Raw genomic sequence first — 23,698 nt, 5'->3', positions numbered from 1 at the left:
TATTCATTTTTGGTCTGATAGTTCACCCCCACAGCGTTGCGGGAATGTTCGGGATGTGTGGTGAGCTCAGCACGTAATCGGTCATATCCGAGTGATCATCCAGGTGAATAACAACATATACGAGTACAGTCTGTTGAATCTGCAATCAAAGTTACAGATACATGTTCATAGATCATCATCTCACCTGGCCACTGCAAGCTATCTCAAAACCCGTCATCTACTGGCAAGGACACCGACCACCAATATTGCCAGTGAAGATCACCTAATTTTTGCGGTATTAACTCCTCGCCCAAATGACCTCTTCCTCACCATTACAATTCGTTCAGATCAACGGAGCCTCGCTAGCCTACAGAGAAGCAGGGGATGTCGACTCTCAGCTATTCATAACCCTACACGGAGGACGGGGCTTCGGTACGTCCCTCTTCTCTTTCCTACATCTGGCTACGCCTCTTTGGCTTCTCTTGAGTCGGAAATGGAAACGGAGATGATAATTCGCTAATACCCAGAACGATAAGGACAGGCTCACACGAATCCGACTTCTCAGCTTACCTCCCCCTATCCACCTCATACCACCTGATCTCCTTTGATTTCAGAGGACATGGTCAATCGTCGCATACTCCGCCGTATACTTTCAATCAGCTTGTAGATGACATTGAGTCGTTGCGACGGCATTTCGTAGACAAGTATCATAAGAGGGAGGGGAGGGCGATAATTTGCGGGGGGAGTTTTGGAGGCTATTTGGCTCAGCAGTTCGCTATTGCCTATCCTGGGGGGTTGAGTCATTTGATTCTGAGAGGCACGGCACCTTCTTATGAACGTGAGTTGATCGTGCCCTATCCCCTGTGACTCGCCAGCTTGCTTTGAGACTAGTTATAAACTGTGGACTGTACGCCTAGCTTGGGCTTGGATTCGCAATCACATCGACATTACGCTGATGTCCGCACGCGTATCAGACGAGACCGAAGCGATCGAAGTACTACAAAAGCGACTCGATCGAGCACCCTTAGCATCAGTCAACATGCTGAGAAAGGTGTTCGGAGCGTTCAAGGGTGACGACGAGATGAGGTTAGTCATGTTTGCTATTGGGCCGCTGTACTCTGAGGCAGAGTATGATGCGGATATAGGGCTGGAGGGGTCGAGAACTAGGAGGCTGAGTGCCAAGGTGCATAGTGAGTGTTTTTCTTGTCCCCCCGTTAGGACAGATACACAAGACAAGGGATATACTGACTCTGATTACCGATAGACGACTTGTACTCTGAGGAAGAGAAATATTTCGATTATAGACCCAAGTTGAAGGAGATAACCGCCAAGACGCTAATAGTGGTTGGTGAGAAGGATTGGATATGCCCGCCTAGTCAGTTCCCCTTCCCTTTCTTATCTAAATTTGGCCAGGCTAACCGTAATCATGTGCATATTATCAGGTCAATCCAAGATCATACACGAGGGTATAATTGGATCGCAGCTTTTGGTAGTGCCCAATGCTAATCATTCGGTACATCAAGAGAAGAATGAGGAAGTTATTGCTGCTATACGGAGATTCTTGGCGTAAGGCAGTACGATGCTCGCAGATTGAGAAGCAATACATACAGCTCCGATGCAATTACTGCCTTCCAGCCTGGCACCTCAGAATCTGCTTCTGCAACCTTTGGCACGATCCAAAAGTACGTATAACCAATGCATGTATCCACATCCCAGAAAGAATCTACAATCGCCCGTCTATCTAACCCTTGAACTTATACTTGGGTAACCCCTTAATCCCCACATGATACTTGAACAAATGCCCTCCATCATCGTCCTCCCTCCTGTTCGGGCGCTTATCAGTAGCAGAAGCGATATACAGTTCATCGTAATTCGGTCCTCCCCAGGAGGTACAGGCCATATTCCTCGCTGTAAACTTAATATCCTTGAGATGTTTGCCCTCAGGAGAATAGACCATCACTCTTGAACTAGCCCACATGGCGATGTACAGATTCCCTTCTACATCAGCTACCATCCCGTCAGGTTCACCTCCGAGATCTCTTCGATCGATGAATAGTCGTTTGTTCGATAGATTGCCGCTGGGGATATCAAAGTCGTATGCGAAGACTAGGCCTGCAGCTGAATCGTTTAGGTACACTGTACCCCCCATCAAGACCAATCAGCCATCATCCTTTCCCTTGAAAGGAGAAACGAGAAACTTACTAGTATTACTATCAGGGCTCCAAGCAAGGCCATTCCCACATACCAACCCCTTCTCCATGAGATGCAACGACCCATCAGGATCGTACCTCCACAATCTACCCAAAGGCTCCCCATAATCTGCGGGCAATCGGCCCATCCCCAAGCTAAGGGCTTTTCGATCAATCTCCGCTAACCAGAATCTTCCCATGACGTCCACACCTCCATCGTTGAACCTCCTAATACCCCTTTCCTCCTGTGTGATAATCTCCTTTAGGATCTCAAGTTTACCATCCTCCTCACTCATAAACGCTACTCCAGCGAAATAAGCACATATATACCCCGGTTTGTTTTCCCTGAAGAACTGGACAGTCACTGATTCTTCTAGCTGGATAATTCTCGGTTGACCGTCAATAGCGTTGGACGAGATTTCCCCTGTACTGGGATCCAGCGGGAGGAAATGGAGTTCTGCAGGTTCTTTCAGACAATCTACGTAATGTAAGGTAGAATCTTCCGCTCGGTAGATCGGGGCTTCGCCTAGGACCATCGGAGTCTTGAGTTTCAACCATGGTCCACCGCCTTCTATTTGGGGTACGTCGACCTCGACATTATCGGGGTACAGATCCTATGGCCCAATAGCACATACGTCAGCCCATTCCATCCTCATGTCCCCAATTGGACAGACAGAGCACCCACCTCCATAGCTACGTCAGCAGGATGTCTACCAAACTGTACAGCCACATATGTACACATATCCTTGATCCATTTCCTCGCCATGTCCAACACCCCATCCATGGCCTGTACAGCATGGGGAACACCCGGGTAGGTCCTGCAGTCTACATCCTTACCGAAGGATTTGAGTTTCTCAGAGTATGCTTCACCTTCACTTCGAAGGAGGTCCAATTCGGCCAAGGCGATGAATATCTTGTTGACGCTGGATTTGAAGGCTTCGTCTGAGCCGAATAAGGGTGAGGCGATGGGATTGGACAAGTCTTCTTGGTTGGGGATGTATTGATCTCGGTCTATTTGATTATGTCGGTAAGATATCAGTATCATTATTAGCAGGACTCATACGGAGGATCGGCGCAGATTTCACAACTCTGCAGCGCACTCACACCATAGCATCTTGGCATCGGGTAAACCTGGACAATGCCTATTGACATTCCAAGACTTGTAGGTCTCGGCGGTAGCGGTATTATCGCATACAGGTACCCCCAGCACCATCTATGTGTGGTCACACTCAGGTCAGGCCTCTCTTTGAGTCAGATATGCAGCACCAGCGATTCTCGTTACTTACAAATTGAATCGGGATTCCTTCTAACCCTGCCTTCTGAGAGACGAACGCCGCCAAATTGCCACCCGAGCTCGAACCGCCAATACCGAATCGAGATACATCCACCCCAAGTCGGTCTTTACCGTTCTTGTAGACCCATTCGAAAGCTTCACCGTCACCACGTCAGCTAATGCCGTAAATCACAAAGGGGAAGGAGGTAGAGCGTACCTGTCCAAGCGTCTTCATGTCCGACGGGGAACTTGTACTCTGGAGCCATCCTGTAATCCACCGTGACTACCACACATCTCGCACTGTTGCCTACCCTCGTACAGAACGGGTTCTCGGCATTGATACCCCCAAGAACCATGCCTCCACCATGATACCAGATGAACACTGGAGGTTGACCTTGTGCAGGTAGATTCGTAGGGTAAAAGACACGGATGGAGAAACCGTTGAGCTCGATACTGTGGGTTGCGTATCAGTATAGCGAATAAAACGATGCTGGATTGAGGATGGGTTTGGCTCACTCTTCGGTCTTTGATACTGGCAGAGCGGCTAATAAGTCTCAATCAGTCAGTGAATTCATTATTTTGTTCCAATAAGAGAATGACCTACGAGCACCGCCCGGTACAGCAGGGCTCGATCTCACTGCTGGATCCCAAGGTAGCTCCTGGATCATCGGTGCATTCGCCATATATTTGTTGTAGAATGCCTAGAAGCACCGTATCCATCAGTACCAGAATCCCTCACCCAGCGGGGAGACCTGTTGCTCACCTCATATTGCTTGTCGAGACGGGGTAGGACAGAGGGGTGAAGTGGGTTTCTAGCGGATGATACAGCAGTAGGCATGGTGAACGCGATGCTCTTGGAGAATGATACGACGATGACAAAAGACCTGGTGATGATCTGACTCTTCAGTGATCTGGAAGAATATCTATTCTTATTCCAACACAATGAACCATCGGTTGAACTCGTATCCCACACTACGAATTATCCATACTCGTACAGTACGCAGACCAGGACGATTCTTGTTGTGAGTTAGCCTTATCGGCGTCATCTGTAACTCGGACCGCGGTAAGCCGAACGGGCAGTTGAACGCAGCGTATCACCTGACCCTTGTTTGCCCGACTGGCAATTCGTTTTTTGCCCATTCCCCCACCGAGGGAACAGAGGGTCAAGCGCTCTTGCATTCCTCAGACATTCCGCCTTGCATATCGCAATAGTAAAATCCTCTCATTGTCTATCTCTTATCTTGCTCTCTTTGTGTGCGTTATTCATTCAACCGTGTCTCCCCGAGGGTATTGCTTACCATATCTCTGGTTGAGGTCCTCGTGATGATGTTGAGAAACATATAAGGAGGATCGACGTCGATAACTTATCGAGTGGATCTTGCCCTCACCCCATTTCTCCTCCTTTCCATTTTCCAAAGGTACAGTGTCGTGCTTGCCTTCTCACTCGATAGTTGATCTCATCATCGAGGGACTTGATACTCCACACCCGAATCATACGATTACGACCCACGATGGCTCCTCCATCCGAATACACCTTCAGCGAGAAGGTTCGATTCGCGTTCTCCTCACCCCAGAACTTCCATCAAGCCATTACCCTCGACAGTGCTAAATCCAAGTTCATCAACGAAGACTTGGTCCCCTCGCCACCCGAAAGACGAACCTGGTCCGCCTGGGCCTATCTGTCCTATTGGTGGTCCGAGAACTGGAATGTATCCACTTGGTCTTTGGGAAGTTCCCTGATCACGTTAGGTGTAAGCGTATTTCGTAGCTTATCTTGTAGGTCTAGATGGCTGACATAGTCAATATAGCTTTCGATCGGTGAAGCTTTACTTGTCATCCTGTTCGCCAATATTTGTATGTGTCTTATCGGCATATCACTGATCTGAGGGTTATGACTGATCTATTGATCACACAGTATCCGCCATCGTAATTGTTGCCAACGGTGTCGCCGCTTCTCGATACCATATCGGATATCCTGTGTTGGCTCGAGCTACTTTTGGGATGTACGGACATTACTTCTTCGTCCTTATTCGTGCGATTCTCGGCATCATTTGGGTGGGTATCTTGCCATAGACCTTCTGCAACGATGTCTCCTTCTTATTCGTACTGATTTTGTGTTGGACACGTCCAGGGTGGAGTTCAACTGTACTTCGAGGGTCAATTCATCTCAATCATGCTTCGATGTATCTTCCCTTCTTGGGCGAGGATGACAAATACCATCCCTGAATCGCAAGGTATCACTTTGTACGACCCTCTCCTCTCGGCTCAGCTTCGGATGTACAGTACGCTGACTACGTCCTCAAAACCAATAGACAAGTCTTGATTGGTTTCGTTATCGCTTTCATCGTTACCATGCCATTCATGTTCATCCACACTACCAAGATACACTATTGTAAGTTCTTCACTCTGCCAACCACCAGCAAGCTCATCGCTAAGACTGCATGTGGTATATTTCAGTGTTCAGCGTCAAATCCATCATCATGCCCCTCGCTTGTCTGGGAGTAGTCATCTGGGCTACCAGCTCAAACGGTGGTGTTTCGGCTGGAGTCCTCAGCACACCCGCTGACAAGTCAAGTATCGCCGTGTTCGCTTGGAGCATTGTCTCTCAGTTCAATTCTGGTAGGTCCAGCTTTGTTCGATTCACTCTGTGGACCTAATGCTGACCCGGAGGATAATGCAGTGATGGGCTCAAACTCCGCCTTGATCGTCACCGTACCCGATCTGGCACGATACAGTCGAACACCCAAGTCTCAAATCATCGGTCAGCTTTTGGGTCTACCGATGGCGATTGTCTGTGCTGCCTTTGGTGTGATTACCACTGTAAGCGCTCCTCGAAATCCGATCCTCCTTCAATTGGCATGCTGACATCGTCATGAAGGCTGCGGTCCAGAATATGTGGGGCGAAGCGTTCTGGAACCCATACGATCTGTTCAACGGTATCCTGGATCATACGTACAGCTCCAAATCTAGGGCTGGGGTATTCTTCGCTTCTTTGGTATTTGCCTTTGCCACCCTCGGGACGTCTATCGCCTGTAACATTGTTCGTGAGTACACCTCCTCCTTCCTCAACCTTAAGGAATCCACATGGACATTAAGTGTACTGACGAGATTCTTGTAGCTTTCGCCGCCGATATCACCTGTATGTTACCTAAATACATTAACATCATTAGAGGACAGATTCTATGTCTTGTCGTAGCCTTCGCTATTACACCATGGTACGTTACCTGACCTCCGAGAGACCAAATGCTTAGACTCATACACTAACATCGATTTTTGCAGGCACATCCTGACTTCCGCTCCAACCTTCCTAAACTTCCTAGGTGGCTACTCGATCTTCCAAGGCTCAGTAGTCTCCATCATGCTGGTGGATTACTTCCTAGTCCGAAAAGGTAATCTCGACATCGGAGCATTATACGATGGTTCCTCCAAGTCCAAATACTTCTACACGTTCGGTACCAACTGGCGAAGTATTGTGGCGTTCATCGTCGGCTTCGTAGTCCCTTTACCAGGGTTCATCGGATCCTTCGGTACAGTCACCGTCTCCGCCTCTGCGTCGAGACTGTTCTACCTAGGTTGGGAGCTTAGTTTCGTTTTTGGCGGAGTCATCTACTGGATATTGTGTTTGGTCTTCAAAGTACCGGGTCAAGAGGATTGTACGAGGCCGTTCCATAGTATGGTTGATGACGATTGGGTGTTACCTGATGGGGAGACCTCGACAGGGGTTAGCGCCTATCCCCAAGTGCCGGTGGTGGAGAATTACGATGAGTACGAGAAGAAGGTCGAGAATGGCGTTAGAGTTAATGAGATTTAGTGGCATCAGAGAAAGGAGACTCAGAATCTGTAAAGACTGTCAAGCGTTTGGGGTGTTATTCCAAGATTCTACAAGTTTTCTTATCAGTCCCCAATGGGTCTTTAGTATATATAAGTTTGTAGAACCGTCTTTAGATCAATGTTTAATGTTCAATTTTTGATTCGAGCTTTGTATAGACAGGGGATTGACTTTTGGAAAAATGCATAATTCGACCTGTACCAGTCCTCTACCACTCTTATACAATTTCCGTGACCAAAGGGCAGCCCAGCATCGAGGGGTTCTCGATATCCAGCTAATGGTCAATCTTCTCCTCTCCTTTGGCGATCGAGGCACGAGCTTCGAATTCTCAGTCAAGACGTCTATACGTTTATGCATATGTATAATCCATGCATATGTACAATCTATGAACATCTCTTAACCATCATAAGCCACAAATTCAATCTCCACATCAGTCCCACCAGCAGGCAGCTCAGCGACGCCCACGCAGGTTCTAGCGGGCTTAGGCTCGGGCATCATTTCTCTGTACACCTGTTGAAACATCAAGAGGATTAGCGACTGAAGAGATCAGATTACCGAGGTGGCTGTCACCAAGAGTAAGCGATGATACCCACCTCATTGACCGCGTTGAAGTCTTTCGACAAGTTTGATAAGTATATATTGGCTTTTACGACGTTCTTCAAGCTCATCCCTGAGCCTATAAGGACAGCTTCGAGGTTCTGGATCACTTGACGGGTACGATCTTGGACCTGTGTTGCCACCACAACAGAACATCAGCATCATCAATCCTGAAATCGCTGTCTTACGCCCCTGTCATTGGCGCTATTAGACACCTTGGTCCGTGGTTTCACTCACAGTCCCAGGGACCATCTCACCCTCTTTGGTCATTCCTACCGATCCACTCGTGTAGACATAGTTTCCCGCTCGAACAGCTTGTGAGTACTTGACCACCACCGACACTTAGTATCAGCCTACGTACCACTATCGAAGATGAGATGTGTCAAGAGCGCTCACGATTCCTGGGAGAGGTGCAGGAGCATCTTTCGTGAGAGTGAATTCAGCTGGCATATTGATCGTCAGGTTCTTTTGGTATCGGTACTGGTGTTGTAATCTCGCGAGATCAAGTAGAATTCTCAACAAGTGTAGCGGTATTGCTTATTCAGCAAGAGATCCAGAGATAAATGCACTGAACACCTCTCGTGTCGGACTGTCCAGTGCTGAAGCTGATTGCACGCATCATCACACCTCCGGCAATTCAGGCTAACGGGCAGAATGGTCCAGTCAGCCGGCAAATCGCATGGTAGTGGCGTCTTTTCACCCCTCGCCTTCATTTTCGTCCTACCATTTCCCAGCACATCGTCCAATCACCGCTTGTCGAGAGCTTGGATTCTTGCCATATCAGGAGAAAGTAGTACGAACGCCTCCGGTAAATAGCGGAGGCGTATATGACGGACAAAAGACACGGTCATGTCACCTTTCCTTGGTGTGAAATGTCTGTCGGCGTGTTTCTGAGTTAACTTGATGAGAGAATCAAATGGCAGGACATCGCGATATGTGAGATAAAGAGCGTAAGCACCTGAGCTTCATGCATGATATGTATGGGGTAGTACAAGCATACAACTTTCCAAAACGCATACAACCTCGGAGGCGAGAAAGAAGCAAGAGCCAAAAAAGTACAACGAACTACACGCCATTCCCCAAATCACCAAACAGAAATTGACCTATCCCATCTACATCGCTCCCCTCGTTGGTAGGTACAGCACTCTGCAGAAAAGCAGAGAGCTCGTCCCCGAAATTATCCATGAAGAAGGAGCCGTTGAAGCCATTCATATCATCCATCTGGGTCGATCTGCCGGTCGTCGCTTGAATAGAGTCATTGAAATTGAACAAATCGACGTTATTGCCATTCCCATATTGTTGGTTCCCATTGAGCGCCACCTGTCCAGCACCAGTACCACCAGTACTACCTCCACCGCTAGAGAGGGGTATACTCGGTCCAGTGCCAGCGGGTATATGAGGACCAGCCATCCCCCTCCCGTGCAAATCCCTATCTCCAGGGGAAGAACCAACAATCGACGGAGCACTCTGACCATAGATATCCGCGAATTCATCATCCAGCGTTCTTTCATCCTGTACGGCCGTTCGAATCCTTGTGTATCCCGCTTGTCGGACTGGGCCGGTAGAAGCGGATTTGAGCGCGACGTGCCATGTCGAGGCGAGTGGCCAAGCTAGAGTGCAGTGTCAGTGCAAGCAAGGGTGGTGTCATGGATAGAGTTGAACGTAAACGCACAATCTGATAATTGAGATAAGATCTCTACGCATCTTTCGTATGACCTTTCTGCAGTGTTTGCTCTTCCAAGGCAGACTAAGCAAGGCCATCAGCTTCGGCCTGTATGAGTGTGTCATTGGTTGTAGGCTGGCTAGGCTCACGTTCAGGCCATTTGCGTAAGTAAGACCAAACATTTCCGCACATGTACACACCAAAGACCTACCACACGGTCAGCGAACAGCATCAAGATCTCTGCCTGAGTCGAGGAAGTCATGCTCACCATGATAGGTGGGAAGCCCAGATGAACAGATCTCATACTGAAAAAGGTTTCCACCTGCGAGAGAAGCTGTTCCGAGTTCATGATCATGTCATTTGCCATTGTCTGCCAGAAATGGCGAGATTCCAAGCTTCCCTCGGTCGGTCCGTCGGGATCAATCGCAGCTGCCATTGAGCTATTCTCATGTCGTCAATATAGGATCCTAGCGCGAGTCAAGCGAAAGCACTCACGGGAGATATAATCGTCGGATCACGATGTTGGATAGTCTCGTGATAAGTGTTATAGACAGGAAAGCCTAATAGCCAGGTCAGCTAGAGATCATGAGAGGCATATGTATTGGCTGAACATACCAGGTCCAGTCCCTCCACCATCATCCCCCTCAGGTTCGTCAAGCTGAAACGATGTTTGACAGGCAAAGAGGCTTCGAAATCCTGCAGAGCGGTCAACAAACTCTGACTCGCAGGACTCCATACGCCCACTTCGAACCTTCCTGAACCTCTACAAGCGTGTCTTGCCGTTAAGCTCCATAGTAGTTTCACTTGTACCCTATCGCACGCGTTGGAAATCAACATCAATGTCACTGAGATAGCACGGGGATGACCTAGACTCACAAAGAGGCGAAAAGCGATTTATCGCCTTGCGAACTCGTATCGAACGAATCAGGCGAAGTACCCAATGCACCAGCTATGGAAGCTCTATTCTTCGGTTGTATACCGAAATTGAACTCTGATTCTTCGCATGGTAATAGCACGTCTACTTCCGCAAGGGAAATTTGCATAGGGCGCGATTGGCCTGCTAGGAGATTCTCATGGCATGTTATAGCCCAGAACGTACGGCTGGGTGTGCGGAACTTTGTCAGCGATAAAACTCATCTGGCAAGCAGCAAAGAAAGACTGACCGAGCTACTTCCGATTCTATCACTTCTTCTGCCGAAGGGTTGGGTGGTAGTTGATAGGTTGATTCACGATGTAGACCTAGAAAACCAGCCACTACGCAAGATGTCAGTGTCTAAGGCGATGATAGTATCATTGAGGAACTCACTCCGCACAGCAGTCCCAATAAGCATCTAAACATCGCTAACAGTAAGCTCTAAGCCTCCATCGGACTAGCAGAGACCACTCACCCAAGCCTTCGGGCCATTCCCCTGACCCCACTCAGTAACACCCAGCAGCAGAACTGACATCTCACCTCCATCAGCTACATCCGTCAGCGACAAGACCTTAAGCCAACTCACAAGCCTGAGCCCTCTCCAAGCTCGGCCTAACCATCTCCCTCCCCAAAATCTCATCCGCCTTCCCCAGAAAGAAATCTGTAGCTCTCTTCTTCCCTCCATACCGACTCACCAAGGTAGGAGTAAACGGCGCAGCGATCGAGCATATAGCCAATAAGAGGAACTGCGAGACGGACTCGGGGTGCGAGGTATATCTTTCGACAAATAATGCTTTGTGCAGGAATCCCAGTTGGAAGTAGGATGAGACGTAGTGCCGTATCGCCTCGATGACTTCTGAGGGGGGCGGGAGCGAAGTGTTGTTGGTACGAGGGGGTGAGGGGGAGGTGATGGGACTGATGGGTAGATGATTATGGGAAGCAAGTCGATGATGCTGGGGTGAAAGTGAGCGGGAGTGTTGGGAGGAGGCGTACTCTGATGTTGGGTCTCTAAGTGGCCGGCGGCGGTGCTAACGACATGGGAAGGATTAGCGGACATGCCTCATGGGAACAAGGTTGATTGGTTTGGTGCTTACCGATCTGTCCAAGGCAGATTGTCCTCTTGGAAGAAAGGTGCTAAGGGACAATTACAGTCAGCGAGATCGTGGATCACCTAGATTGGCAGGGACATCATATGAATCAGAGAGGATGAGATCCGAAAGAGAACGCTCACCACTCATGCTCCACTCCCAAGGCCCTACAAGATTCACAAGGAGGTTCACCGACAGCATCCGGTCTGAGTGGTACACATTTAGTCCTGTATCGTCTACACCGGGAACACGCTTTACTCGCTCGCTTCCTTAGGGATGAAGGGTCGGAGGAGGACGATGCGACTATGCTGGACATGGTGTCTGGCCGAGTATACACGAATTGCTTATTGGGTGGAAGATAAGAGGAGAGGATGAGGAACCAAACAAAGAGAGTTTATCATCCCAGCTTCAAGGTTATCTCACCCTTCACCATCATCTCGGCTAGTCACGTGACTGACTGGAGTATGAGATCATCTATACATCTATAGATAGCAATATCATGCATTGTATAGGTATAGGACCATGTCGGCAATGGATCACGGAGGTGATCTTGATGACTACAACACATACATACAAAATGAGAACAGCGAGTTCTCTTTCCTCCCACCCTACGTACCCAGATATTAAACTCGACATATCGGCTCTAACGCCTCTCCCCTCACCTCTCCCATTTATCCCACCTCCCCCTCCTGAGCCAATCCCCTCTCATCTCCCTTTCAACCTCCCTGTTCTCATCCGGCAACTTCCCCCTCAGCCTACTAACACTCAACTCACTCGCCTTTCTTAGACTATCCCTACCCATAACTTCCTGCCGCAGTCTCGTCCATTGCGTCTCACTAAACGCCCACGGATCATCGGACGTATGCCTCACAATGAGATGTATAACTTCTTCAGGCAGCTCCAACAGTCTAAACCCAGCCATATTCGACGAATGACCATTCGATATATCTTGGATAACCCTCTGAGCAATCTCCTCGTCCGAAAGGGGCAGAGCATTCAGTATGATCCTAGCTGGAACTAATGCCTTCAACGCAGCCTGACGTATCCGTTTGGTCAAGATCCTATTTCGATTGAGGACCTCGGGTAGACGTCGGTGCACTTGATATTCTATTATCCTGTTTTCTTCTCTCCTATCTATTAGTCTAGGATCCCTTCCACCACCATTTTCATCTATAGTATCATTGGTATTATCGTTGTCTTCAAGGTCGACCAGCTGATCAGATAAACTATGATTCGCCAATAATCCCACTGAGGTTATAGTGTAATTCCCACTCTCAATAGCATCTACAATGTCGGTCACCCCCCTCGCACCTAGGTGATTCCCATTGAGCTCCAGACTCTCCAAATTCCTTGATCTACCTGATCCCAAATACTCTACTATAGCTTCGATGACCCCATCTTCCGACGTGAGATTACAAGCGGACAACAATAGCTGTCTGAGCTCGCTTGAATCCAGTAGACCCAAGAACTTCACCAACCCCTTCTGGGAGATCGAAGTATTGTTGACAAGCGATAATGAGGAGATATGACTAGAGTTTAATGAATTTACTACACTCCCCACATTCCCCTCGTTCAAGGTAATTTCATTCCCATGAACCAGAACTCGCTTCAGCCATACATCCTTCTTAGCGTATGCGAGCACACCGTCCAACGCAATATCATCTAGGTTGTTGTTCCCCAGATTAACCTCTTTCAATCCCCATAGACCCAGACCGAGCTCGGGAGAGGAGTGCCGCAGACGCAGGGTGGACAGGCCCTTGAAGAGGGTGAGTGTCCCGGAGGGACCGAGGAGGTTGTGTGAGATGTCTAGGCGGTGGATCTGGCGGGTTATCTGGGGGAGGATGCGGAGGGCTAGGTGTGGAGCGAAGGGGGGACAGCTTAGCTCAAGGTGAATTTACGATGATGGATAGTATGTAAGAGCTGAAGCGAACATGTTCCGGACGAGGCGAAGAGATAGTAAACTATAACTCACCCCCCTCCTCTCCTACGAATCCATGATCAGGCAGATACACCAAATCGGTATTACTCCGCAGTATCACAGCCATATCTAGCTGTGCTTCACTATGATCTAATTTTTCGAATTACTATACACGGTGTTGGTGGGTTCGCTCGGATTGTTTGGGACTCTGATCGATATGAGTTGTTCCTATGATGAATGGGTCCAACCTTGTTGCAATCGTCAAGCCTGTACCACCTCGTATGTCCAACCCTTGTGTCCTATCGCTGCGTTGTGAGAGCTGTCGTACCTTGACTGGCTATGATAATCCAAGCCTTCTATGTATCATCATTCATTCAAGCAAGATGCGACTGACAGACAAAGGATCATAGACCGCCTATGTCTATCGAGACTGACTTGTCAACGAGGAAGAAGTGATGACGTCAGTCTCTCATTTCACCACGTGTAGGGTTGTTTTGATGGCGAGCAAGACACATTTGATAGCGAGCAGCCATGCTTCGGTTCCACTATATCACTATATTTGTGCGTGAAGTGATATTGATAATACCCCAAAATGGGCTTCCTGCCGACACTTGCTACGGCCCTGGTGGGACTCCTGGTTATTCTGGTGATAAGGATATACCAAGTAATACCGTCAAAATATTCAAAAGCAACCAAAAGAAGAGATAAATCATCGAAATGCTCTATAGCCATATTCCTAGGATCAGGTAAGCTAAGCCAAACCCACAAATGCTTTTCATTGAGATGTGCTGATAAACATCCGATAATGATAGGGGGCCATACGAGCGAGATGAAATCGTTAGTCTCGACCCTCCCCTTTGATCGATATTCACCTCGTAAATACATATACTGCCATGGCGATAATATCTCTCTACGGGCTATCAGTGAGCTAGAATCGAAGAAGAGAGATGTGAAGGATGAAAGTGTGAGCTATTCTGGTCATCATGCAGTATATGTGTATCGCTAAATTCCCTTGTCTTGCTTTGACGAAATAGTCATATACCCTCGTCCCTATTCCACGAGCACGTAAAGTCGCCGAACCCCTCTTATCAACCCTGCTATCAGCCAGTAAAACTCTGATCGTATCATTCTGGCATATCTTCTTTCTGCCCTTGTTGGATAATCCGAAAGAGCCTTATGCAAAAGTACTGTTAATCAATGGTCCTGGGACATGTGTGGTTTTGGTGTTGATATCGTATATACGAAGGGTGAGTTTGTCGTCACTGTTTCACGATCAAATTGTTTGCTTGACCTTGGGTATACCGAGCTCCATCAATGGGATATTCATGTGTGTCTACACGTATACTAATTTCTGTTCCCCTTACGTCGCAGATCTTCGGCCTAAAATATACTAAAATCATCTACATAGAATCCTTCGCACGAGTCAAATCATTATCACTCAGTGGGAAACTGGTCAGACCTTTTGTAGACAAGTTCCTGGTCCAGTGGCCTGAAGCTGGGGGAGGAGGAGCGGAATGCAAAGGATGGTTGATATGATATGGTACTCATGGCGATAGATATGCATTTTGGGATTATCGATTAAGAACAATGAGTAATACAACATAAAATGAAAGAAGAGGAAATCGTAGGATATTACACAGTCCTCAATATCTCATCTAGTGTCTTATCGACCCCTTTCCTCTTATTCCCCTTCACCAGCCTTCCCTCAGGATCACCCCCAACCGCAGACCCCTTAATCAACCACATGACCTCCTCCCTCTCCTCTCGGCATCTACAACGATGCCCCACAAAAACCTTCCACACACCCTCAACATTCCCAGGCGTACAATACGGCTCATCTACCATCCCCTCAGTCTCACTACTGTACTTGCTCAAACTCGGCTCTTCACCTGCAAGTTCCGCCCAAGTGTCCACCCCGCCTATACCTCCTCCCAAACCCTTTCCCCTGGCTGATAGATCAGTCTCGTCCGACGAATAGGGATGGAGGAAGGAGTATGGTATCTCGAATGACCCAGAGAGGAGCCTGTGCGCTTTGATGTACTCTCTAATTCCCCTGGTGGCTTTGCCGGTCATGTTGGTTCGTAAGCCCGGGTGCGAGGAGACAGCGGAGAGGAGGTTAGACAGGTGGATTCGGAGGGGGGCGTGGATGTGTACGTATGGGAGGAGAGAGGTGAGTTGGGATATGTACTGCAAGGATATGTAAGCTTGGTGTACCTGCAGTTCAAGTATATATAGGGAGATGAGAGATATAGGGATAATGAACTCACAGTACTAGGTATGATCGCCCCCTGACCTGTAATCGTACCAAAATCCGAAGGCGGTAATTCTATATCGTCTGAATGAATATGCAAGCCAAGCATGAATTGGTCAATCTACCAATTCGACCCAGCGAGGAGATCAGCCGAGGTATAGGTATGGAAGTGTATGAACACTGACCATCCAAGAAGGTACTTCCCTCCCTTCCTCCCTTATCCATACCACAAGCGGATCAAACTTTCTCTCCATCTTTCCATCTGATAACTCCCCATCCCCATTCCGCTGCATCGTCCCGTAGTCGTCGCCCGATGGTACCTCAATGCGCTTCTTGGTCATCATATCTCCAATCTTCACTTTCACCGGACTACTGGCATCCTCCAAACCAGTCATGATCAATACCTCCATCCCATCCGGATCTGTTCGTTGATCGTGTTGTTGTTGAGTTGATCCACTGATAAAAGGATTATGCGCCCTTCCATGGCATAGCCGATGTATCACTTCCTCCGGGTCCGTATACTCGTCAAATGATATGTGATGCACTCTTAACCCGAATATCATTCCGATCATCTACCATCGAGACCCCATGTAAGCTAGTATATCTTGTTTGTTTGAGGAAAAGGCTACTCACCTGATGTATCACTTGAGCTAGATCATCTATATCCCTTTTGGTCGTATCTACCACGACGCCTCCTTTTCTTACTATCATCGCGAGGAGTAACACCGAAAATAACGAGGGATTGATGGACCATCCCGCCAATGCCGGGTGGGAGAGGACATGGCGGAGGAGTAATGGGGTGAAGGATGGGCTGCCTAGAGGAGGGAGGTCGTGTGGTTGATGAGGGGTCATATTGCTTGGTGTACCATGGTTGAGCTGTTCACCAGACTATTCGTATTCGTATCTAGCTGTGGTCCAGATGAAGAGTTGAAGAAGAATGAGGGCGATGCATGCATCTATTTATCTATCCATTCATTCATTCAGTTGATGGATGATGATGAGCAAGCACAAAGTGATGACGTGGAAGTTGTATCTGATGGTATCCGGTGATGTTGATCTCGTATCTCGTAGACGTGAATTCTTATTGTTCTTCTACTCATTCATTCATCCATTAAACACACCTCAAGAAGAGACAAAACCAATCTCACAGCTCACAGATTCATTCTCGAACTTCACTATCTCCATTACCTAACCCTCATAGAACCATCTCCCCTACCTGCATACCCAAACAATGTCCGACCCACCGACCCAACTCTCCCTTCCCCCCACCCTCCCGTACCCAATAACCATCACCCGCTTCCTCGTCTCGACCGGCAATCAAGTCAAGCGAGGATCACCCCTACTGGAATACTCTTTCATGTCCAAGGAGCAGTGCGAGGCCATAGTTAAAAGGGAGAAAGAAGGTAAGAAGGCTGATATCTCCAAGGGCGAGATTGAGGGTGATGACGGGTCTGGCACTTGGGATTGTCTGATTGATGGGGAGGTTGCGGGGTGGGAGGGATCGGTGAAAGTGGGTATGAAGATTGAGAGGAGGCAGTCAAGGTGAGCTAAATCTCTACCTTCCTGTGTACAACTACCCCTCAACATGGTCGAGCTGACATCATATGGATGTTATCAGTCAACCGCTCTTGAATGTTCATCAGCCGTGTTCGCACCCTGTTCAACTCCACGGGATGTGCGGGATATGCGGAGCTGATTTGACAGAGTGAGTTATGCTCTTAAGGTATTACCAGACTACCTGGCTGATTCTGAAGTATATGAAGGGACGATTACCTGTCAGCACCAGCTCAAGCAAGCTCGTCAAGCCAAGCCGGACCGTCGAGGCATCCAGGCGGATTCGAGGTAACTCATGATTCCATGGGAGTGACAGTATCGAAGAATGTACGTCGATTTGTCCAGCTGCTCCGCTCGATCCTTTCCTGCGAAAATTAATCGACAAGCTGATCAATTCTGCATTTGCATGTACCGCTCATAGGAAGCCCACAGATTAGATAATTTAACTCGAGATGCACTTCTATCATCACGTAAATTATCATTGATCGTGGATCTCGACCAGACAATCATACATACCACCGTCGACCCGACCGTTGCAGAATGGATGGATGAGATAGACCAGTATGATCGACAATCCGAATCACCAGAGCAGCGATCTACAACTCCTCCCTTACCTCCAGATACAACTGAGAAAGGCACCATAGAAGAAAGTACCACACCACCTACATCCCCTCACACTGCCAGTCTCACTCTACCTCAACTTACACCGTCTCTACCCCGAGAGAAGAATCCCAATGCAGAGGCATTAAAGGACGTAGCAAGATTCCAAATTGCTGATGACCTTCCTCCAGGGTATGTGAAGCCGAAATCCAGAGGAGGCATAGAGAGGATGGTGGAAATGCAGGGTAGATGGTACTTCACCAAGCCCAGGTAGGTCATCGTCCTACCTTCAGTGTTCCAAAATAGACGTTACATCGGCTAATATACGTGGTGATTGTGGGATAGACCCGGATTACAGAACTTCCTCGATACAATGTCAGAGCTATACGAGATGCACGTATACACGATGGGAACGAGGTCGTACGCGGATGCGATTTGTAATGTAATTGATCCGGATGGGAGGATCTTTGGAGGGAGGATACTGAGTAGGGATGAAAGTGGAAGTGAGCTCACCAGTCCTCGACTCTGAGATTAGAGGACAAAAGTAGCTTATGTGGTATTGCGATAGGTTTCAGCTCGAAGAATCTTAAGAGATTATTTCCCACCGATACGTCCATGGTGGTGGTCATAGATGACAGATCAGACGTATGGGCAGATTGCCCGAATTTGGTAAAAGTCGTGCCCTGTAAGTGCATCATCCAACCTCAATCTCATTTCTGCGGACCTGTTTACACTCCAGATATAAATCCATTACAGCTAACTTGAATGGTGTATCTCGCAGACGACTTCTTCATAGGAATAGGGGATATCAACTCCTCGTTCCTGCCCAAAAACAAATCAACCCCACCACCTTCGTCCACCGCTACCTCGCCTTCCAACGCTTCATCACCCGCATCTTCATCGGACTTGTCCACTCCGCCTCCAACCACTCCAGAAGACGTACCTTCGGTGGAAGATGGATTGTTGCTGAAGGCTAAATTGCTGGATGACCTGAGTGAGAGTCGACCATTGGCGAAGATGCAGGAGGAGCTGGAGCATGACCAACCGCCTGGTATAGAGGAGAAAACCGAAAGAGAGGTCAACAAGAGTGATAACGCAGGGAACGACCAGAGTGCTACCTCAGCAAAACAGAATCAAGCAGAGAGAAGAGATGACAAAACTATCATCCCACCCACGCCTACGCCTGCAAGTCCCTCAACACCGCCCAAAGCTCGGAAACCACTGCTCAACCCGGAGGACTACGAACTTCTGAGAGTATCCGCTGTGAGCTGCTCCTCCCTCTGTGAGACTTAAAGTGCCCAGCTGATAATTCGCGCAGATCCTTACTGACGTCCATCGTCGGTTTTATCGAGCATTCGACTCACTCGAGAACTGGGATCCTAAGACTTCCTTACCTATGAGCTGCGATGTCGAGGTGAGCTGAACGTAGCCCGCGTCGTGGAGTCGAATCTACAAAGACAGCTGATCAACGACCATTTGTGGTGCAGTTCATCATTCCCGAGATGAAATCTACAGTACTGGAAGGATGTAACTTGGTTTTCAGTGGGTTGATACCCCAAGCTGTCAATCCAGAAACGTGAGTCGTCCTTCCATCCCTCCAATCAATTGCTCTTTCCGGTGTGCAAAGGAAGACTTAGAGTTTCTCATGCTGATAGATAGTGCCATCGCAGAACCGAGATATGGCAAACAGCCGAAACCTTCGGTGCTCTCTGCTCCCTATCCGTCCATCCACGCATAACACACTGTGTGACCGCCACCCTGAACACGGAGAAGACATACAGATCAAGCAAAATACCCGACGTGAAGATAGTCTGGGCGAACTGGTTCTGGGATAGTATAGCCCTGTGGCATAGGCAGGATGAGAATAAGTATTTGGCTGAAAAGAAGCCTGAACAGCGGAGTGGGAGTCGACCTGTAACGCCTCTGCCTATATTGAATGGGAATAATGGGGAATCATCGACATCTCAGCTAGATGATAAAGGTGTCGACACGAAGGAAAACCAGGAGGATGGAAAAGAGGACGAGCACGAAGATATGGATGATGATGCGCAGGTGGGAAAGGGGTGGGACGAAGGTGCCGATGCGGAGTGGGAGGCGTTCATGGCTGAGGATGATGATGATGAGTTTGGGACTGAGAATGGGAGTGTCAGATCTGCGAATAGGTGGGTCCAAGCGCGGAACAGCTGGATTGATCGCGGGTATACGTCAAAGCTTATGGTGTGACACGCTGTGTAGTGCCCCTTCGACACCTAGTAAGAAAAGGGTGAGGTACGCAGATGAAGAGAGTTTGCCGTTGGAGGATTTCAAGGATCCTTCGCCGACTGAGTGAGTGGTCATGCTGTTGTCATCATGTGGATAAGTCATCACATGTCATCTCGTTCCGCTCACCTGTGGTCATGCTGACATTGTTCGCTTGGTGGGTTTAGCCCAGACGACCAACCTGCCAAGAGACGTAAACCACTATTGCTTGAAGCGCCGTCGGGGAACGATCAGATACCTGATGAAAATCGATTCCAGTATAAGGGGAAAGGGAAGATCACAGACCTTTCTGAGCAGAACATAGCAGGAGAAGAAGGACACAAAGATGCAGATGAACATAGTCTAGCTGGTACGGAGGGGACGGAAGGGACAGAACAGGATGAGTTCGCATTGATGGTGAGTCCGGGTTTAGCGGTGTATGCGGTGCAGTATTTGTCCTCGAACGTAAAGGACTGCTGATGTCTTTCTTCGCATAGCTCATGGACAGTTTGGCGGATGGTGGAGAGGCGGAAGGAGATGAATGAGAATGAGTATGAGATATTGTTGACTGTGTGAAGTTCATTACATGGATTGGTCGAATTGCTTCCTTGTTATCTTTATATATATATATTGTTGTATGGCATATTTTTCTTGGTTCCATCATCTGATAGTATCTTGTTGTGTCCGTGACTCTATGGTCACACAAAAATGATGCACAACACGCATATCCTCTTGGATAGACTGGCAGTACTAGCGGTGTTGAGCTCAAACGTTCATCGGATAGACATCTAGTCGGTCCTGCTGAGCCTTCAGATCACGCTAAATGACCGGTACTTGAGGCTTGTCACTATCTCAAAGTAATGATTATATACCATATATCCCAACAGCAGTTAACTCATCATTCAAGACCAATATCATGAATCATACGATACACAATGCACCATCAGGTCACTTGGTCCCGCTAAACTGCCTTCTATTTAATAACATCCCCTTAATAGCCCTAATCTCTTTCCTCGTATTATCCCATTCTTCCCCTAATCCCAGTCCCATCCCTGTTTGTTTTCCAGTATTCCCGTTCAGGTGGTTAGACAACGAGTTCATATTCACCCCATAGCTGCTCATCCCCCCCGTCGACGATCTGGCCAAAAATAATTGATGGTGGATCGATGAGGTATATCCTTCCAGTGTGGATATGACCGACGTGCGAGTCGTAGACGTTGCATCCATAGACGAGGAAAGGACTTTCAACTTTGATGAAAGGGCGGTAAGAGGCGTAGTGGGGATAAGTTCGACGGTCCCGTCTGAGGACTGGGATGGTGGGTGAGAAGGAATATTTTGGGAAAGGAGGGAATCGATACTTGATGAAATCTCTTTCAAGCTTGCCTCTTCCTTCTTAAGCACTTGTTTCTCATCATCATCACCCTCCGTCTGGGCTGGTGCCTCAAGGTTACGCTTGGGGTATAATCCTAATGCCCTCAACCTCCGTACCCCCTCCAAGAGCTTTCGAACCCGCTCGCTCTGCTGAGATACCAGCGCCTTCCTAGCTGAGAAGGACGAGTGGAGGAGGGGAAGGATGAAGACGGACCATACCCCTGCGATGGCTGATGATAGACCGAAGATGAGGGAGAGGATGAATGTCAGTTGGCGCATGAATTGGATGGTTTTGGAGGGTTCAATATGAGCCTGCAGAAGGGGTATGTATAAGTCAGCTGTGACTCGAGAGGGGGAGATGAGAGAGAGCGGTGTACGGTGTTGAATGCGATAACAGGGATGCTACGATGTATATGATGACACTTCACAGATGTAATTGACCACGAAGCGATGGAGATACTCACACTTCTGGGCCGATGGTATAACCTCAGTTCCCTAGGTGTTGGGCGATACTGCTCTGAACTCGTATGCCACGGTGTGTCGTCTCGAGGAGGTGATGCGCCGTATAAGGGATTGTAGGTAGTGTCGATATCGATGGGATTGGACGGACCAGCTTCGTTGAGAAGAGGCTGTGGAGGTATATCTGTGGATGTAGCAGAAGCAGGAGGAGCACCGAATAATGGGTTATTGGTAGGATCGTTCTGCTTCCGAGAGCTAGAAGCTGCGTTCCTGTTATCGCTATCGTCAGACATGTTGAAGTGAGAGAAGCGATGCGAGCTGCTGGTAAGGGTGTAATGGGAGCAACGTGAGATACAATAGATGTTGACACAAAAGAGAGAAGGGAGAGAGAGAAGAGATGTTGTTTTATCCATGTTCGATTCCCGGTTAAATATCCTGATAAACATCCGACAACACATATATACTCGATGTCATCTTCCTTCTCCTCTTCCTCTTCATTCATCTCATCACATCAACAACACTCTGACAAGCGACATGTCAATACCAACACCAGATCTACTCTCACCAGCTATCCAACCTCCTTCAGCGGGTACGTGCATCCTCCCTTCCTTTCACCTATGACTACGCGGCAAACGCGGTTCCGATGAAACGAGTTCTTCCTCTCAACTCCTACTTCATCATAGCTAATTGCATCTATCTCAGAATCAATGTTGGCCAATTCCATGATCACCCAGCCAACAGCGCTAGAGGCGTTAGAGCATTACAAGAAGAAGGATGCGTCTAAGGGTGAGGTCCATGCTACATCACAACTTCATACTCAATCTCGTCCAGTTGTCTGTGGTGACTAACTCTCTGCCTGTCTGTCTATCTACCATGACATCCTCATTTTCATGTGGATCCGATCCAAAAACATCATCGTGCAACTCATATACCATTATGTGAAATAATATTCCTATCCTCGCAAATAGTCGTCGTCCGATTCAAGGCCATAGGTTCCGCACCAATAATGAAGAACAACGTCTTCAAAGCCACGGCAGGACACAAGTTCCAAGCTGTCATTTTGTTTCTACGACAACAATTGGGTATGAAGAAGGACGAGCCGCTGGTGAGTTCGATAGGGCAGGACTCATCGACTGCTGTCCTTTTATCTATATCTCAAACCGAGATATCCCCACACACTTGTTCCAAATGTATCTATAGATCACCTTTAGACCAACTTGCACTGACACGACCCTCTCGTTCGATATAGTTCACATACATCAACGCAGCCTTCGCACCCGCTCCTGACGATACGGTAGGAAACCTATATAAATGTTTTGGCACGGAGGGTCACCTGATAGTGAATTACAGGTGGGTCCAGTTCCAGCTTCTGCTTCTGCTTTTGAGTTTCATATCTATGATGATGATGCTGACATGGGGTGTATTGGATATAGTAACACCCAAGCGTGGGGATAGGAATAGAAAAGGAGCAAAGTGGATATGTGTATTACGATTGTACTATACGGTATGAACTAAACGACCTTTAATGAACCTCACATATGAGCTTGCTATGTCTGCTCCTTCTCACGCGAGGTCGCAGTGAAGAAATAATGATATGCATATCATCATATGTGGTTATGACCCTTATATACACCTGTTGAAGAGATAGAAATAGAAATTGAAGTAATACTCTTACCGCCTCATCCACTACCTACTACAACCTACTCTGCGATACATCTGTATGAGATGACATTTTACATAGTTCTGTTCTGACATGAGTTTGATTTTCATTTGATT

General features: G+C 48.0%; 11 protein-coding genes across 11 annotated transcripts; 5 read left to right on the top strand and 6 right to left on the bottom strand.

The window, feature by feature from the left end:
* Positions 1 to 293: 293 nt before the first annotated feature.
* I302_108001 (uncharacterized protein) lies at positions 294 to 1,549 on the top strand (the record flags this gene model as incomplete). Its single annotated transcript, XM_019194227.1, has 5 exons — positions 294 to 411; positions 521 to 817; positions 954 to 1,169; positions 1,244 to 1,354; positions 1,422 to 1,549. The coding sequence occupies 5 exons, from the start codon at positions 294 to 296 to the stop codon at positions 1,547 to 1,549; spliced, it is 870 nt and encodes a 289-aa protein (XP_019044350.1).
* Positions 1,550 to 1,720: 171 nt separating this feature from the next.
* Positions 1,721 to 4,279, bottom strand: I302_108000 (uncharacterized protein; the record flags this gene model as incomplete). Its single annotated transcript, XM_019194228.1, has 9 exons — positions 1,721 to 2,115; positions 2,182 to 2,782; positions 2,854 to 3,179; positions 3,273 to 3,381; positions 3,455 to 3,597; positions 3,659 to 3,894; positions 3,958 to 3,985; positions 4,046 to 4,142; positions 4,205 to 4,279. The coding sequence occupies 9 exons, from the start codon at positions 4,277 to 4,279 to the stop codon at positions 1,721 to 1,723; spliced, it is 2,010 nt and encodes a 669-aa protein (XP_019044351.1).
* A 673-nt stretch (positions 4,280 to 4,952) lies between these two features.
* On the top strand, positions 4,953 to 7,252 carry I302_107999 (uncharacterized protein; the record flags this gene model as incomplete). The annotated part of the gene is made up of 10 exons (XM_019194229.1): positions 4,953 to 5,192; positions 5,250 to 5,295; positions 5,357 to 5,496; positions 5,573 to 5,685; positions 5,754 to 5,833; positions 5,899 to 6,060; positions 6,122 to 6,261; positions 6,320 to 6,485; positions 6,560 to 6,656; positions 6,721 to 7,252. The coding sequence occupies 10 exons, from the start codon at positions 4,953 to 4,955 to the stop codon at positions 7,250 to 7,252; spliced, it is 1,716 nt and encodes a 571-aa protein (XP_019044352.1).
* A 414-nt stretch (positions 7,253 to 7,666) lies between these two features.
* I302_107998 (uncharacterized protein) lies at positions 7,667 to 8,317 on the bottom strand (the record flags this gene model as incomplete). The annotated part of the gene is made up of 4 exons (XM_019194230.1): positions 7,667 to 7,780; positions 7,864 to 7,998; positions 8,105 to 8,191; positions 8,264 to 8,317. 4 exons carry the CDS (start codon positions 8,315 to 8,317, stop codon positions 7,667 to 7,669), a joined length of 390 nt encoding a protein of 129 aa, XP_019044353.1.
* Positions 8,318 to 8,932: 615 nt separating this feature from the next.
* Positions 8,933 to 11,847, bottom strand: I302_107997 (uncharacterized protein; the record flags this gene model as incomplete). The annotated part of the gene is made up of 13 exons (XM_019194231.1): positions 8,933 to 9,477; positions 9,540 to 9,614; positions 9,680 to 9,737; positions 9,799 to 9,970; positions 10,026 to 10,090; positions 10,146 to 10,341; positions 10,407 to 10,631; positions 10,694 to 10,784; positions 10,837 to 10,861; positions 10,919 to 10,971; positions 11,030 to 11,471; positions 11,538 to 11,577; positions 11,675 to 11,847. The coding sequence occupies 13 exons, from the start codon at positions 11,845 to 11,847 to the stop codon at positions 8,933 to 8,935; spliced, it is 2,160 nt and encodes a 719-aa protein (XP_019044354.1).
* A 342-nt stretch (positions 11,848 to 12,189) lies between these two features.
* On the bottom strand, positions 12,190 to 13,576 carry I302_107996 (uncharacterized protein; the record flags this gene model as incomplete). Its single annotated transcript, XM_019194232.1, has 2 exons — positions 12,190 to 13,382; positions 13,504 to 13,576. The coding sequence occupies 2 exons, from the start codon at positions 13,574 to 13,576 to the stop codon at positions 12,190 to 12,192; spliced, it is 1,266 nt and encodes a 421-aa protein (XP_019044355.1).
* A 465-nt stretch (positions 13,577 to 14,041) lies between these two features.
* On the top strand, positions 14,042 to 14,985 carry I302_107995 (uncharacterized protein; the record flags this gene model as incomplete). Its single annotated transcript, XM_019194233.1, has 4 exons — positions 14,042 to 14,195; positions 14,262 to 14,413; positions 14,484 to 14,696; positions 14,821 to 14,985. The coding sequence occupies 4 exons, from the start codon at positions 14,042 to 14,044 to the stop codon at positions 14,983 to 14,985; spliced, it is 684 nt and encodes a 227-aa protein (XP_019044356.1).
* Positions 14,986 to 15,081: 96 nt separating this feature from the next.
* Positions 15,082 to 16,552, bottom strand: I302_107994 (uncharacterized protein; the record flags this gene model as incomplete). Its single annotated transcript, XM_019194234.1, has 4 exons — positions 15,082 to 15,636; positions 15,717 to 15,821; positions 15,886 to 16,272; positions 16,334 to 16,552. The coding sequence occupies 4 exons, from the start codon at positions 16,550 to 16,552 to the stop codon at positions 15,082 to 15,084; spliced, it is 1,266 nt and encodes a 421-aa protein (XP_019044357.1).
* A 379-nt stretch (positions 16,553 to 16,931) lies between these two features.
* On the top strand, positions 16,932 to 20,637 carry I302_107993 (uncharacterized protein; the record flags this gene model as incomplete). Its single annotated transcript, XM_065870583.1, has 13 exons — positions 16,932 to 17,242; positions 17,319 to 17,405; positions 17,464 to 17,581; positions 17,676 to 18,124; positions 18,200 to 18,357; positions 18,423 to 18,539; positions 18,636 to 19,117; positions 19,173 to 19,268; positions 19,342 to 19,430; positions 19,525 to 20,016; positions 20,090 to 20,179; positions 20,281 to 20,509; positions 20,590 to 20,637. 13 exons carry the CDS (start codon positions 16,932 to 16,934, stop codon positions 20,635 to 20,637), a joined length of 2,766 nt encoding a protein of 921 aa, XP_065726655.1.
* Positions 20,638 to 21,040: 403 nt separating this feature from the next.
* On the bottom strand, positions 21,041 to 22,215 carry I302_107992 (uncharacterized protein; the record flags this gene model as incomplete). The annotated part of the gene is made up of 2 exons (XM_019194236.1): positions 21,041 to 21,775; positions 21,928 to 22,215. The coding sequence occupies 2 exons, from the start codon at positions 22,213 to 22,215 to the stop codon at positions 21,041 to 21,043; spliced, it is 1,023 nt and encodes a 340-aa protein (XP_019044359.1).
* Positions 22,216 to 22,456: 241 nt separating this feature from the next.
* On the top strand, positions 22,457 to 23,377 carry I302_107991 (ubiquitin-like protein ATG12; the record flags this gene model as incomplete). The annotated part of the gene is made up of 5 exons (XM_019194237.1): positions 22,457 to 22,511; positions 22,625 to 22,708; positions 22,891 to 23,027; positions 23,172 to 23,272; positions 23,356 to 23,377. The coding sequence occupies 5 exons, from the start codon at positions 22,457 to 22,459 to the stop codon at positions 23,375 to 23,377; spliced, it is 399 nt and encodes a 132-aa protein (XP_019044360.1).
* Positions 23,378 to 23,698: the final 321 nt, after the last annotated feature.

The sequence above is a fragment of the Kwoniella bestiolae genome, chromosome 7, assembly GCF_000512585.2.
Source record: "Kwoniella bestiolae CBS 10118 chromosome 7, complete sequence".
In the NCBI taxonomy this organism is placed as follows: Eukaryota; Fungi; Basidiomycota; class Tremellomycetes; order Tremellales; family Cryptococcaceae; genus Kwoniella; species Kwoniella bestiolae.
The sequence above is the reverse complement of the archived record's forward strand: the minus strand, read 5'-3'. Positions and strand labels throughout refer to the sequence as shown.